Consider the following 14,779-nt stretch of genomic DNA (forward strand, 5'->3'; position numbering starts at 1 on the left):
CAGGTGTGTCACACTCATATTCATTCAGAATGTACAACTTTATATGATCTGTAAACGAATCTCTGATCGACGCTGAATTGATCATTAGTTCATGTGCCTTCAGAGCAGCTTCAGTGTGGACCATACTCTAACTCTTCAGAACACATCAGACACATTTTTTTTCGTATTTATTTATTACAAATATTTTTGTATAAACATTTATTTACAACAATTGTAACAGTGGAGGAGATTTGTCCAGGTCAGGATAATTTAGTTAAAACGAATAATTGAATACATAAATAAATACATAAATACTTGAAATGAAATAAACAAGATAGAAAATATATTAAAAAGTACATTATTTTACTTTGATTAGTTGCCAAGGAAATATATTTTTAAGTTTAATTTAGATTAAATAGGCGTAATAAATAAATAATAGAAACTATGAAAACAGATGAAAAAATTATATTATGAATATATATATATATATATATATATATATATATATATATATATATATACATATATATGTATATATATATATATATATATATATATATATATATATATATATATAAATCAAAATGTGTTTTACAAAAAAGGTACAAAAGTAGCTTATGTGACCCATGTGACCCTGGGGTACAAAACCAGTCATAATTGTAATTTTTCTGAAAATGAGATGTATGCATCATCTGAAGCTGAATAAATGATCTCTCCAGTGATGTGTGGTTTGTGAGGAGGACAATATTTGTCTGAGATACAACTATTAGAAAATCTGGAATCTGAGGGAGCAAAAACATCTAAATATTGAGAAAATCATCTTTAAAGTTGTTCAGATGAAGTTCTTAGCAATGCATATTACTAATCAAACATGAAGTTTTAATATATTTACGGTAGGAGATTTACTAAATATCTTCATTGAACATGATCTTTACTTAATATCCTCATGATTTTTGGCATAAAAGAGAAATGTATAATTGTGACTCATACAATGTATCGTTGTCTTTTGCTACAAATACACCTGTGATACTCTGCTTCTGTGCTGCAGGTGTAACTTGTAAACAGGTGTCTGATATGTGACTGAGTGTTGCATTAAAGGTTAAGAGATGTTTCTCTCTGTGCAGAGATGTTGTCCTCATCTGTCCAGTCATCAGCTGCTGATGCTCCACAAACCCCTCACAGGAACAAGAGCATCGGAGCGGCTCATCCCGCCATCTACCTGAACACCCGCTCGCACAAACTGCTCAGGAGAGCCATACGCATCTGGAAGATGCCGATCCCCATCCTGAACCTCACGGGATCTCTGAAGCCGAAGCCCAGGAGCTTCCGGGAGCAGCTGAAGCGAGTGGAAATGCTTCGTAATCGTTCTGAAGACTCGATGATTCGGAAGCCGATGACTCGCTGCGTCAGAGACCTGCAGCTGTGCAGCTCCGGGACCGACTCGTCTCCATCGCCCTCCAGCACCTCGCTGACGTCCCGGCGCAGCCTCCGCACGAGACCGGTCCACGCGCACCGCAGCCGCAGATACCGGAGACAGCTACAGCTCTACCGGATGCTGTCCAACATCAGGAGACGCAGACGGAGCCGTGAGGTCAGTGTCCCTGCAGCACACCTCTCCATCATCTGGAGCTGAATAAATGATCTCTCCAGTGATGTGTGGTTTGTGAGGAGAAGACAATATCTGTCTGAGACACAACTATTAGAAAATCTGGAATCTGAGGGAGACAAAAACATCTAAATATTGAGGAAATCATCTTTAAAGTTGTTCAAGCTTTGTTCAAGTCCGTCTGCGTAATTAACCCTTTCATTACAGGGTCAGTCATCACCCGCGGAATCCTCTTGTGTTAAAGGTCAGTCTGTACAACATTTGCATATCATTTGAATGTTATTTAATTATATTAGTTCTCCAAGCGTGCACGAAGACAATATATACAGGAGATTAGAAATCAAGAATAAAAATAAAAATGTGCACACACATTATGTACAACTGTATAAATATAAACATATTTGTCTATGCATAGTAAGTCTATTTATTGCCTATTTAACACCCATGTGTCATAACATCTTATAAATATCATTTTAGAATTAATATTTTTTTCTGTTCTGCTGACTGAAGCAATTTATTTTTATCAAAAATATAGTAAAAATTGTGAAATATTATTATAATTTAAACAGCTGTTTTCTGTGTGAATCTGTGTTAAAGTGTAATGTATTTCTGTGATGCTCCGCTGTATTTTCAGCATCATTCCTCCAGTCTTCAGTGTCACATGATCTTCAGAAATCAGAATAATATGATGATTTACTGCTCAAGAAACATGAAGATTATTAGCAATGTTGAACATTGTGATGTGATGCATTTTATTTTTCAGGATTCACAAATGAATAGAAAGTTAAAAATAACAGCATTTATATGAAACAAATCTTTTGTCGCATTATACTTGTAATTTAATGCATCCTTGTTGAATAAAAATATGCATTCCTTTCATTCGTTATTAAAAGAAATGCATGTTTTGATTAAAAAAAAAGGTACCTCTGAATCAGTTTTCTCACACGTTATTGATCTCGCAGGCTCCTCTGAGATTCAGGATGATGGCAGAGATTCGTCGTCTACCCAGAATCCTCCAGTGATCCGGCCGCCGCCGAGAAAAACCAGTCGCCGCTTGTGGCGCAGACAACTGGACAGCAGCAGCTCAGACAACAGCCCGATGACCGCCAACACAGCTCACAGACCGAGACCGGCGACCACAGACACACACACTCACAACACAAGTTCCTTCTCTTTCGCTGATGTTTCAAGCGAGTCAGCCGAGTTTGATTTCTCTGACATTGATTCTAGTGCAATCCAAGAAGCTCATGCACACAGAAACATTAACATCCACGATCCACCGGATGAGGAATCGACTCACAAACCTCTTAAGATCACCGAAGCGAACACAGATGAACAGGAAAAACCTGATACAGCATCAGCGCACTCTTTGGTTTCACGGCTGAAGACCTTTAAAGACGATCTCAAACACTGTGAAGATGCCCCTGAGATGAAACAAGAGTCCGTTCAGTTCAAGAGTCCTTCATCCGTCAGAAACACACAGTCTACCGCCGACGCTCTCCAGAAACCAGACACTCCCAGACCCAAGTCAAGTGTGAAATGGAAGAACGTTATGATGCAGAGAGCGCTGTGCTCTTTTACCTTTCCGTCTGAGGATCAGGATCCAACACACGAGTCCTGGAGCAGACCTACGCTGGAGGACGACTCAAGAGACTCAGAAAGAGCTGACGTGACGCCTGAAAGTCCTGAGAAACCAGCCGAGGATAACGTGAAGAACCGAGCTGCGGGAGACGCTTGCATACCACAGGAAAACAGCTCCTGAGGTGCTTAAACTACAGGATAGTAGCACTGCATCAGTGTCTCATCAACGGATGCTCTGCAGTGAATGGGTGCCGTCAGAACGAGAGTCTGATAAAAACATCCCAATAATCCACAGCACTCCAGTCCATCAGTGAACATCTGGAGAAGACAGAACCTGAAACACATCCAGCATTAAGATGATTTTATTGAGTTGATGAGACACTGATGCAGTGCTACATTTCTACAAACCTGATGAATAAAGTAACAAACTCATCTTGATCTCTGATGATCTCAGGGTTTTGGACATTTTCAGCACATTTTAATTTTTAGTTGAACTATTCCTTTAAGAGCATGCGAATATGTGTCTTGTGTACATGTTCTTTAGTCTGGATAAGAAAGTGTTCTTTGAATATTTGCACATTTCTGCAGATTTTTTGCCTATATGTTTCTAAATTGAAGATGTTTTTGTCCATTTCTCGTACAGTCTGACTCCAGTCAATTCACATGAAGACGAGAAGCATCACAAGGGATGAATGTTGGATAGAAGGACCCATTTTTATATGCTTTTATAACGTTTTATATTAGTCCTACAGTGAACTGACATTTCTTTAGCATTGACATCCGTGTGAATGAATTAAAAAAAAATATTATTTCATGTAATTGTAATAAATGACCACACGATGGCACTGTTACACAGTCACAAATCTTTCACTTTTTCACTCATGTGACCTGAAAACAGACTTAACAAATATGAGCATTATTCACATTTGTTGTATCAGTTTAACTTTAATATCATATGTGTGTGTGTGTGTGTGTGTGTGTGTGTGTGTGTGTGTGTGTGTCACAAAAAGTATTTGTATGTTTACTTCACTGCAGGAAAACAAAGGTTGTTTTATTTATGGTGAATTATTTTAAAGTGTTTTACTTTGTTTTTCATGCATCTGCATCTTACCTATAATATATTGGTTAATTAATGAATCATTAATTTAGATTTTAATATGGTAACATTGAGTAAAAACAGAATACTAGAGACTAAACTAATTAAGTAAAGCTGTTAATCAGGTTTCGGGACACTGAACGGATTCTTCTTCATGAATTACCCATGATGCACCGCAGAAACAGCACAAACATCACACATGAATGAAAATACTTGTTAACTCATTTGGACGACCACTGTGATGCTGATTTGTTTGATGTTTATCAAGGGAAGTCCGTTTTGGTTGCTAAGTAACTCGAACAGCTAAAATGGTGATTATCTCCACTACAAGGAATAATGTCTTAGATGCATGAACCACTTCAAACTAATTGTGATTTATTTGCAGAGAATTGTGGCTTACGTGAATATAAAGAGTTTAAATTAAAGCCGACTAATAGTGTAACCCAAGGTCTGTAATGATTGCTGCATCTCACAGGAAGTGGAAAGGCTATTTTAGCTCACAACAAGTAATAGCTTTAGCAGCCTGTGTTTGTTCAGAGGGATTCTGTTAAAGCCACTGGGGACCTGAGACTTTCTGAGCTTCATTAGACTGTCAATTTAACCTCCTCGTGATCAAATATAGTGTAATGCTTCTTCTCAAAACTACCATTAAAGAGATTCTCACGTTTAGATCTGATAAAAGGAGATCTTGTAAAAGGAGTTTGAAGCAAAAGGTTATTTAAGAAGAAGAAGAGACAGAGTGTGATTAGGTCTAACAATCTTGTTTTTGGACTTTTGCACCTGGATGCTCTGCAGTGAATGGGTGCCGTCAGAATGAGAGTCTGATAAAAACATCACAATAATCCACAGCACTCCAGTCCATCAGTGAACATCTGGAGAAGACAAAAGATGAAACACATCCAGCATTAAGATGATTTTAACTCAAACACATAGAGTCTATAATCCAGAATAACACTTCCTCCAGTGAAGACGTGCATCTGCTGTTGTCTCTCACATATTTGTTTAGATCTGTTTAAATGCTGCTTGATCTGTGCAGATTTCTCTCCTGATTCAGACCAGAACACTTTTTCACTGGAGGAAGTGTTATTGATTATAAAAATGATTCGCAAACCCCCTCCGAGCTCCCGAACTAATTAAAATGATTCACGCTCCGAATGCTCTGACTCAAATGATTCGCAAACCCCCTCCGAGCTCCCGAACTAATTAAAATGATTCATGCTCCGAATGCTCTGACTCAAATGATTCGCGAACCTCTGACTCAAATGATTCGCGAACCCGCTCCGAACTCCTGAACTGACTCAAATGATTCGCGATCCCGCTCCGAACTCCTGAACTGACTCAAATGATTCGCGATCCCGCTCCGAAGTGACTCAGATGATTGATCCCACTCCGAAGTGACTCAAATGATTCGCGATCCCGCTCCGAAGTGACTCAAATGATTCGCCATCCCGCTCCGAACTTCCGAAGTTACTCAAATGATTCGCGATCCCGCTCAGAGCTCCCGAACACTCAAATGATTCGCGATCCCTCTCCGAGCTCCCGAACAGACTCAAATGAATCACGAACCCCAAACTGGTTAGGCTGCACTTTAGTCAAAATTAATTAATTTTATAAAAAGTAATGGACAATGCACCATATGGCAACGGTAACAGAGTTAATTTATTTAAAAAGTAATGCCTTACAGTATTAGTTACTTTCAAAAATAACTGTGTCACAGTAATGCGTTACTAATAACCCCTTACTGCCCAACACTGCTAATATCTGTGCAGATGCTTTCCGACCCATCATTTTCATATTCTTCAATGGCAGTTATCACAGCAATAGCTCTTGCAGCTATTAATATGTTAAATTTTGTACACTGCTGAATTTTTTTTAAATAAACATATCAGCATGATGCATGATGAGACACAGAAGGCAAATCTTACTTGAAATGGTCTACCGATGGAAGAAAACAGCATGTTTCTACATGTAAAATTCTTTTTGATGTTCATATTTCATATTTCAGTTTTTATGCAAAACAACCCCAATATATATATATAAAGATGCATGCTCAGAATAAATATATTTAGATGAGATCTTTATATTTCACAGGTGTTGATGGAGAATCACCCACATACATGTGCTTCATAAGAGTTATTATCTTTAGCTCGAAGGAAAAACAGCTGGTACAATCACATTATGGGGCATAAAGTAACCTTAAGCCATGTGTTTTCTCAGAGAATAAAACTGCTGCATTGTAGTCTGAAATTGCTATTTTTGGGTTTAATGCACATCAGATGCAGGGCTTGACATTACATTTATGCATTTAGCAGATGCTTTTATCCAAAAAAAAAAAAGCATCTTATAGTGCAAAAAGCATCTTATAGCGCATTCAGGCTATACATTTAATACATTTTTCAATTGAACCCATGACCTTTTGTGCTGCTAACACAATGCTCTACCACCAAGCCACAGGAACTAGCTAGTGGTTTTCCAAAATTTTCACTGGCCATAATTTTGTTGCTGTGAAATTATATTCTATATGAATATAAAAGTTCACAACTGCATACAAAAATTTACTTATTTGGTTTCCAGATAATTTTTGCCTATGTCTTTTTACTAACCTTATTAAATGTATGCATCATTTTTTATATTAAATAGTTAAATGTAACTAATAATTACAGTTAATATAATGAGACACTATAAGACTGTTAGCAATCAAATGAAATCAGAATCAACAAAACAGATCTTTCCATCAAAAGCAGCTGAAGTGGAATTTAGATGCATTTTTACACAGACAAATGTAGTAAAGCTCACATGTAGTCTTGAATGCACTTATAGCTGCAAAATTACAGCTGCATGAATAAGGTTTGTTTTTGTTTTAATAAATATACAAATATGAAATTATCTTAAATATAAAAGTAAACTGACGGCAGGTGACAGCATCTTACTGAGTGAGTCATTGAGTCATTCCTTTAAACGATTTGTTCAGACGACTGATTTATTCAGGAACGAACCAAGTGCCTCCTGCAGGGTTACTGAATCATTGATTTGTTCGATACACTGAATCATTTAGTCGTGAATGTGTTGCCCAGATTAATGTATTAAACTGAGAAATTAGTCTCCCTTGCAGTAATGTAAATCTAGTACTGTATGTCGACCTAATTATGAATATGTGTGAGTCAATTATAGCTTGAAAACATGCTCTAATTATATTAGTTTTAGCATTCATAATAAACGCCTTACTTAATTAAATTATTTAGAGTCATTTCTGTTTCAGTGATTATTATTCAGCAGGTATAATTATGATTATATTAGATTAATGCAGCACGTTAAAGAACAAACGGTCGTGACGTGTGAACGCGATTCATTTCAGGAGTCGGTTCATTTGAATCGTTCGTTTAAATGATTAGATTTTTTCAGGTCAGCCTTCAGAAACGTCCTCTTGCCAGTTAATATAAATATATAAAATAGTTCTGGCGAATCATTAATCCCACACAAAATATGTGTGTGTTCTGTGTGTATTTAATATGTATATATAAATATACACACATACTTTTAAAAATATTTACATATATATTGTCTATATTTGTATTCATATAATTTATATTATAATAAATAAATGTAATATATATATAGAAAAAAAATCTGAAATATATACATGCATATCTGTGTGTGTTTATATATACATGATAAATATACACAGCACACATACATAATGTAAACAAAAACTTGTATTTTGTATGTAATTAATCGCGATTATTGTTTGAAAGCACTAATATAGAATATAATACAAAAACAAAACTGAGATAATTTATAAATATTATTATCATTTATTAAATATGACTTTTGCGTAATGGTCAAGTAATTTATAAACGAGTCGCTTCAAATGAATCAACCGGTTCGTGAATCGAACATCAGTGGCGCGAGACAGGCGCGCGCGCGGGAGTCAGTGCAGAGTTGATCAGAGACGGACACGATTAGAACTGAGCTGTTTTCACTTATTTTATTAAACCACTTCGTTTGTTTCACCCTTTGAGCTGAAGGACAGTAAGGTAAGATCTTTGTGACTCGCATTAACCGATAAAACACAAATGTTATTAACTATTTCAGCTGCTTTGCTCAGTTTCTGCACCTGAGGTGAAGTTCTCTCAGAATCACCGTTTGTACAGACATCACTGGTAATGTGGAAAAAGGTTCAGATGTAAGGATAATAAACATTCTCTTAAACATTCATATTCCCAGACGAACAAAACATGTGATGTGTTATAAGTCGGTTGAAACGAGCTGTTTTTCCTCACAGTGCGTTTATTTATGTAATTTAACTTACAACAGTTTCTATGTTAACCTTCTTGGCTATTAACGTTTAGTTATTAAACATTTCATATTTGTTGTACATCGACATTCATTGTACAGAATTTGAATGATGTGGGCTATGTTGTCGCAATTTATTTTCTTTTTTTTTTTTTAGCAAATCTAACAGTAAAGCAATCCTGAAATGGCAGAAGGGAAAAATATAACGTAGTATTACATTTTTATTTTTATTTTTTAACCCAACAAATATACCCGTGTTATCTTGTTTCAGTTATAATAATAATAATAAAGCAATTTAAAAAATGATACAAATAAAACACAACCTGTCAGTAAGTTTGTGATATTATCATTTTAGTTTTGATGACATGAAACTTAACAAAAGCCACTGTTTTGTGTAACGTTAATTGGACTTTTGATTAAAAACATCTTAGTTTCTTGATTCTACGCCTGTGTGTTCCTTATATATTCAGTCCTCCAGAAATATAAATAATCACCGACGCAAACCACTTACGCTTCACAATATGAACGATTTTAAAAGCTGAGGTCAACTGGGTTCAGATGTTTTTAAGAGGGATTTTCCGTTTTAAATGTGTTTTATTTCAATGGTATTAGATGCTAAATGTCAGCAGTATTTATGGAAGCTTGTTGCCACCATGGAATATATATATATATATATATATATATATATATATATATATATATGTAACTGGGACTTTTCCCCTCAAAATTGTGTTGACTTTTTTTCTTGCAGTTATGAGTTTTCTCTCAGAATTGAAAAAAAAAAAAAAAAAAAAAAAATATATATATATATATATATATATATATATATATATAGACAAGTCAAGTCACCTTTATTTATATAGCGCTTTAAACTAAATACATTGTGTCAAAGCAACTGACCAACATTCATTAGCAAAACAGTGTGTTAATAATGCAAAAATAATTATATATATAATTATTTTCTTTTTTTATTCAGGGACAGAGACACAAATAAATCTGAATTTATAGCATTCAGTTCTGATGTTTTTCTGTGTTTTTGTGTTTTTCATAACTGCCAGAAACATAGCTCAAACTAAATGTCAGTAGTATTTATTAAAGCTGGTTTCCACCAAGGAATAAAAAAATATATAACTGGGACCTTTTCCCTCACAATTGCATTGACTTTTTTTCTTGCACTTATGATTTTTTTTTCTCATTTTTTTCTCAGTTTTTCTGTATTTTTTCATAACTGCGAGAAACACAGTCCAAACTGTGAGCTAAAAAAAAAAAATCCCAGAAAGTTTTTATTAACTAGCAGAACAGGTTTTCAGAGCTGAAACTGAAGGATACGATTTAGTTTGTTTATTTGTGTGTTTGTTCCAGTATTGCTTTGCATTCATGGAGGCCACTGAGGGATCATGGGATGCCTCCTCCGTCTACATCATCTCAGATCTGGTCTCCTGCATCAACCAGACCAACAGCACCAACTCCAGCACAGCAGGGGGCGACGTCCTGTTCCCTTACTACCAGCACTCTCTGCCGACGGCCGCGCTCTTCACGCTGGCGTATCTCTTCATCTTCCTGCTGTGTCTGATGGGGAACGCTCTGGTCTGTGTGATAGTCCTGAGGAACCGGCACATGAGAACCGTCACCAACATCTTCATCCTGAATCTGGCCGTCAGCGACCTGCTGGTCGGGATCTTCTGCATTCCCACCACGCTAGTGGACAACCTCATCACAGGTGTGGGAATCTAGTTTTTGATGCGTAACAATATTCACCTGTGCAAAACTGACTGTCGCAGACTCTGAGTACAACACAGCGTTCCCGAGTTACATACTGAATGCTTGGTGCTTGATAATTCAAGGTATACCGTTCTTCAATAAAACATTTATTGTCATTGTCAGGTTGGCCTTTCAGCAACACGATATGCAAACTGAGTGGACTTGTGCAAGGGACGTCCGTCTGTGCCTCCGTTTTCACATTGGTTGCCATTGCTGTGGACAGGTAAGTGTTAATCATTTTGAAATGAAACGAAATAAGAACTGAACAAACACATGTTTGTGAAGGAAACAGTCGAGCGGTGTTATTGTGTGAGCTGTGGCTCGTATCTGAAGTGTGCAGCTCTGCTGGAAGCACTAATTAACACACTGTTAGAGCAGATTGAGGTGTAGACTCACGAAACGCAGCGGTCATTATGACAGATACATGATGCTGAAAACACTAGACCAGGACTGTGAAAGCTGAGCTCAGTCAGCAGTACTTACAGCTAGATGTGCTGGTAATGCGTGATAAAAGCATGAAAACATGAACATTTGCATGCAGGTCAGTGTTATTAACCTGTATGTTAGGATAGACGCTGAGATATATCAGTGTTTTGATGACATGGAAAACCCTTTTACGTATGTACAAATGTATTCATCAGTAAACGATGCTAAAGAATTTTTGTTGTAAAGTTATTGCACCTTTTCATGGATTAAGTATTAACAAAGCTCCTCAAGATGTGTGAAACATAATAACATATGCTTAACTGTGAGTTAATGTATTAGAATTACACACACACACACACACACACATATATCAGGGGTGAGGGAAAATTAAATCTGGGTTAATGTCCCCGTGTGTTTTCTCCTCGTCTGAAACCCAGGTTTCGCTGCATCGTTTACCCGTTCAAGCCCAAACTTACGCTCTTTGTGGCAAAGGTGTCTATAGGGATGATATGGGTGCTGGCTCTCACCATAATGTTTCCCTCCGTGTTAATGTTAACCGTCCAGCAAGAGAAAGGGCACGTCATGGTTCACGGTGACAACAGCACATACCCGCTGTACTCCTGCTACGAGACCTGGCCCGACCCAGAGATGAGGAAGGTGTACACCACCGTCCTGTTCCTGCACGTATACGTCATTCCCCTGGCGCTCATCATGCTCATGTACGGCCGGATCGGAGCAAAGCTGTACGCTACAGCCGTCCTGACCCGAGCCGAGCAGCCCGATGTCCCCGCGTCTCACAGAAAGATCCGGGTCATTAAGATGCTGATGGTGGTGGCTGTGCTCTTCATGCTGTCCTGGCTGCCGCTGTGGACGCTCATGCTGCTGACCGATTACGCCCGTCCAGACGAGGACAGTCTGGAGCTCCTCACTAGCTATGTGTTCCCTCTCTCTCACTGGCTGGCCTTCTCCAATTCCAGCGTCAACCCTATTATCTACGGCTACTTCAACGAGAACTTCAAGAGAGGCTTCCAGGCCGCGTGTCAGCATCAGGTTTGTTGCTGGAGCCGAGAGAAGACGAGATTCAGCGTCAAACGACCCAGAGCTGGAAGCCCTTTGAATACGGCTGCTAGCGGACACCCGCTCAGCTTAGGCTCGAGAACCAACCGGATCTTCACCGAAAGTGACCTGACGGGATGTGTTCGTCTGGAGCTGGAGCACCGCAGGAGCTCGATGGACACCAAGGGCTCTTCAGCCGAAGGGGGAAACAGCAGCACGTCTACAAAAAGAGAAGTTCACTTTGAGATTGAGAAGGTGTCTTCAGCAGGAGGGAAAATATACAGCGCCTGGGAGCTTTGAAACCTCAGGAGACTGATGGATGAGCTAGAGACATTTATTGGTGCTTGGTATTTCGGTTCTCAATTTCTTAGTCACGCTTTAAGCTCTGGAAGCTGCTTCATGTGGAGCCCTATGATTTCTGCAGTGTGGATGTAATCAGAAAATACAGTCATAAAGACATAATTTACTGTATAACGCGGATTTATCAAACTTCGACTTCGATTACACTTAAATCAAATCGTGATATGTACCAGTGTCTGTAAATCTTATAACTATTTAATATTTAATATTTAAATTTAAACACATGATAGGTAAAAATTAGCCTGAATGGATAAATTAGCTTTGGATAAAAGCGTCTGCTTAATGCATAAATTTAATTGAATTTAATTTAAATTTAATTTATAAATTTGAATGTGATTTCTTATTCTTACAACTTCTCAGAACTGTTCTAAAAGAGTCACTTCATGAGCCTTTGGCCGTTTTATTTGAGAGAAACTATATCATGTACATTCAGAAACCTGTCAAAATAAAAGTTCGGTTTAACTTGTAGACATTGTGCCAGAAATATATTAACCTACTATTTTTCAGTGTAATGTACTAATACTAAAATTAATTAGTTAATAAAAATTTTTAAGGAATAATCATGTTTAATTTTTCTGATAACCAGAAGTATTTAAATACGCTACACATAATTTCTGAGGAAGGTTATTGTAGCAATCAATTAGATTTTTTTTATGCATACAAATAATTAGATATGTTATAACAGAATTTGGTATGGTGAGGAAAGAAAAATAAAAAAATTCCCCTAGGTCCCTAAACGTGATTTTTGTTAAACTTTTAATAAATTTATGTGAGATTGTATAATTTTTTTAAATGATTTTAGATGAATGCTTTTTGATTGATAACATTTAATTTAACCATTTAGAAAGTAGTCAAGAAAAATTCAAACTGAAAAAAGTTAATTGATTTTATAAGGTCATATTCATATTAATAAATAGATCATAATAAATCATTTATGGACACTCAATTATGAGAAAATATTAATTCTCTTCTGCTCACCAAGGCTGCATTTATTTAATAAAAAATACAGTAAAAATAATGAAATTGTGAAATTTTATTCTAATGTAAAACATCTGTTTTCTGTGTGAATCTGTGTTAAAGTGTAATGTATTTCTGTGATTCTCCGCTGTATTTTCAGCATCATTCCTCCAGTCTTCAGTGTCACATGATCTTCAGAAATCAGAATAATATGATGATTTACTGCTCAAGAAACATTTCTGATTATTAGCAATGTTGAACACAGAATATTTTTGTGGAAACTGTGATGCATTTAATTTTGTAAGATTCACAGATGAACACCAAGTAAAAAAAAGAAATAGAAATCAACTGTAACACGTTTGATCACTTAAATGCACAAAATAAAATGTAATTTAAAAACAAATGTATTTCCACTACACCGTAAATGTCATATCTGACTAATTCATCATAGCTTGCTGCGAGGCATTTAATTTGACATTCATAATCTTGTTGCGTGCATACTGTGATTTGTAAAAATGTAGGTCGTTTTATGAACTAATCATGAATATTAATGAGAGACGAGTTAAATGCACAAGATGAACGTGATATTCCTTAATATCTTTGCATCGGATTCTAAGGAACATCTGCCTGGAAACGTTTGTGAGGCATTTGAACATTTAATGGAGGAAAAGTGTTTGAGCTGACATTTAACGAGTGAAAAGAATAGCTCTCGCTCTCTGTAGAAAAACAGTAGAGCTATTGACAAACGGAAGCACTTGTGAGAAAATGACAGGAAAACTAGATCCACCTGCAGCAGATTACAGCACCGTGAGCCTCTCTCATCATTTCCCTTGAGAGATGACCAGCCAGAATACACTGGAAGATGAAGATTACTCTGGTGATGTGTCTGGAGGATTGAATGTGCTCCGATGTGTTTAGCTGAAGCTGTGTTGCTCTACGTTTACAGCCACCACACGTTATTAAAGTCAATATCAACGTTTACTTTCTTAATTAATGTCGCTGGTCTCACTCATGAGGGACTTTCTGCTAAACAACAAATATTTGTCTTCATGAAGTTTCCTTTCCACTGACATCATTTTCATTTGTCCCCAAACTTTTAGTAAATAACACCACTTTTTCAGTCTAATCAAATCCTGTCTGGCTTTTTGTTGTTTTGTTGTGTTTCTGTCCTAAATATATCATGAATGAGCCGCTACATACTGTATTCTGTTCTGTTCTTTTGCAGAATGAGCTAAAGAAACGTAAGCTCCCGAGTGAGATTGATTTATCTGCAGAGGAATTTCTAATATGAGAATGACTTTGTTTACATTTTCTTTAATATTTGTATCACTGTGAGTAATGGCACATGGAGTCAGTCATTTATCATGAAACACGATGTGCATTACTCTGTGAAACAGGTTTTCATGAGGTTTATTAGTGTGAGTCTCTGTGCTTGCAGATGTGTAATATTCTGCACCACATCACGCTTTTATTTTTAGATGTTGTTTGTCTTGCTGTTGCTGACAGTTTATACGAGAGAACTTTAAACAATGATTTAGTGTCTGGTTTTGTATGGGATGTTGATGTCTGTGTCATATTTAGTAAGTGAATGTCACACAGGGGTTAAACATCAGCAAACACTGGCTCTTTGTCCCTCATGTAAGTGACTCATTTCCCTGTAGGTG

At 36.9% G+C, this 14,779-nt stretch overlaps 2 protein-coding genes across 2 annotated transcripts in view; both read left to right on the plus strand.

Annotated features, from left to right (window-relative positions):
- The window catches only part of LOC113110138 (uncharacterized), a 4,118-nt gene extending 164 nt beyond the window's left edge, over nt 1-3,954 (plus strand). The window contains exons 1-5 of the mRNA XM_026274156.1: nt 1-3; nt 1,104-1,570; nt 1,793-1,829; nt 2,548-3,348; nt 3,810-3,954. The exon at nt 1-3 is cut by the window's left edge and continues 164 nt beyond it. Coding sequence (XP_026129941.1) covers nt 1,106-1,570; nt 1,793-1,829; nt 2,548-3,347 — 1,302 coding nt within the window. The 5' untranslated portion in view covers nt 1-3; nt 1,104-1,105 and the 3' untranslated portion in view covers nt 3,348; nt 3,810-3,954. The remainder of the gene's footprint in view (nt 4-1,103; nt 1,571-1,792; nt 1,830-2,547; nt 3,349-3,809) is intronic.
- A 4,220-nt stretch (nt 3,955-8,174) lies between these two features.
- Nucleotides 8,175-12,287, plus strand: npffr1l3 (neuropeptide FF receptor 1 like 3). The gene is made up of 4 exons (XM_026274158.1): nt 8,175-8,296; nt 9,918-10,275; nt 10,440-10,539; nt 11,180-12,287. Exons 2-4 carry the CDS (start codon nt 9,933-9,935, stop codon nt 12,096-12,098), a joined length of 1,362 nt encoding a protein of 453 aa, XP_026129943.1. The 5' UTR covers nt 8,175-8,296; nt 9,918-9,932; the 3' UTR covers nt 12,099-12,287.
- Nucleotides 12,288-14,779: the final 2,492 nt, after the last annotated feature.

Source organism: Carassius auratus, chromosome 10 (assembly GCF_003368295.1).
Source record: "Carassius auratus strain Wakin chromosome 10, ASM336829v1, whole genome shotgun sequence".
NCBI classification, from domain to species: Eukaryota; Metazoa; Chordata; class Actinopteri; order Cypriniformes; family Cyprinidae; genus Carassius; species Carassius auratus.

Bases quoted from the DNA above. Each gene is read 5' to 3' on its own strand.
- npffr1l3 (XM_026274158.1), top strand. From the start codon at position 9,933: ATGGAGGCCACTGAGGGATCATGGGATGCCTCCTCCGTCTACATCATC. The intron at 10,276-10,439 runs GTGTGGGAATCT...TGTCATTGTCAG, and splicing joins AGTGGACAACCTCATCACAG to GTTGGCCTTTCAGCAACACG. The intron at 10,540-11,179 runs GTAAGTGTTAAT...TCTGAAACCCAG, and splicing joins GTTGCCATTGCTGTGGACAG to GTTTCGCTGCATCGTTTACC.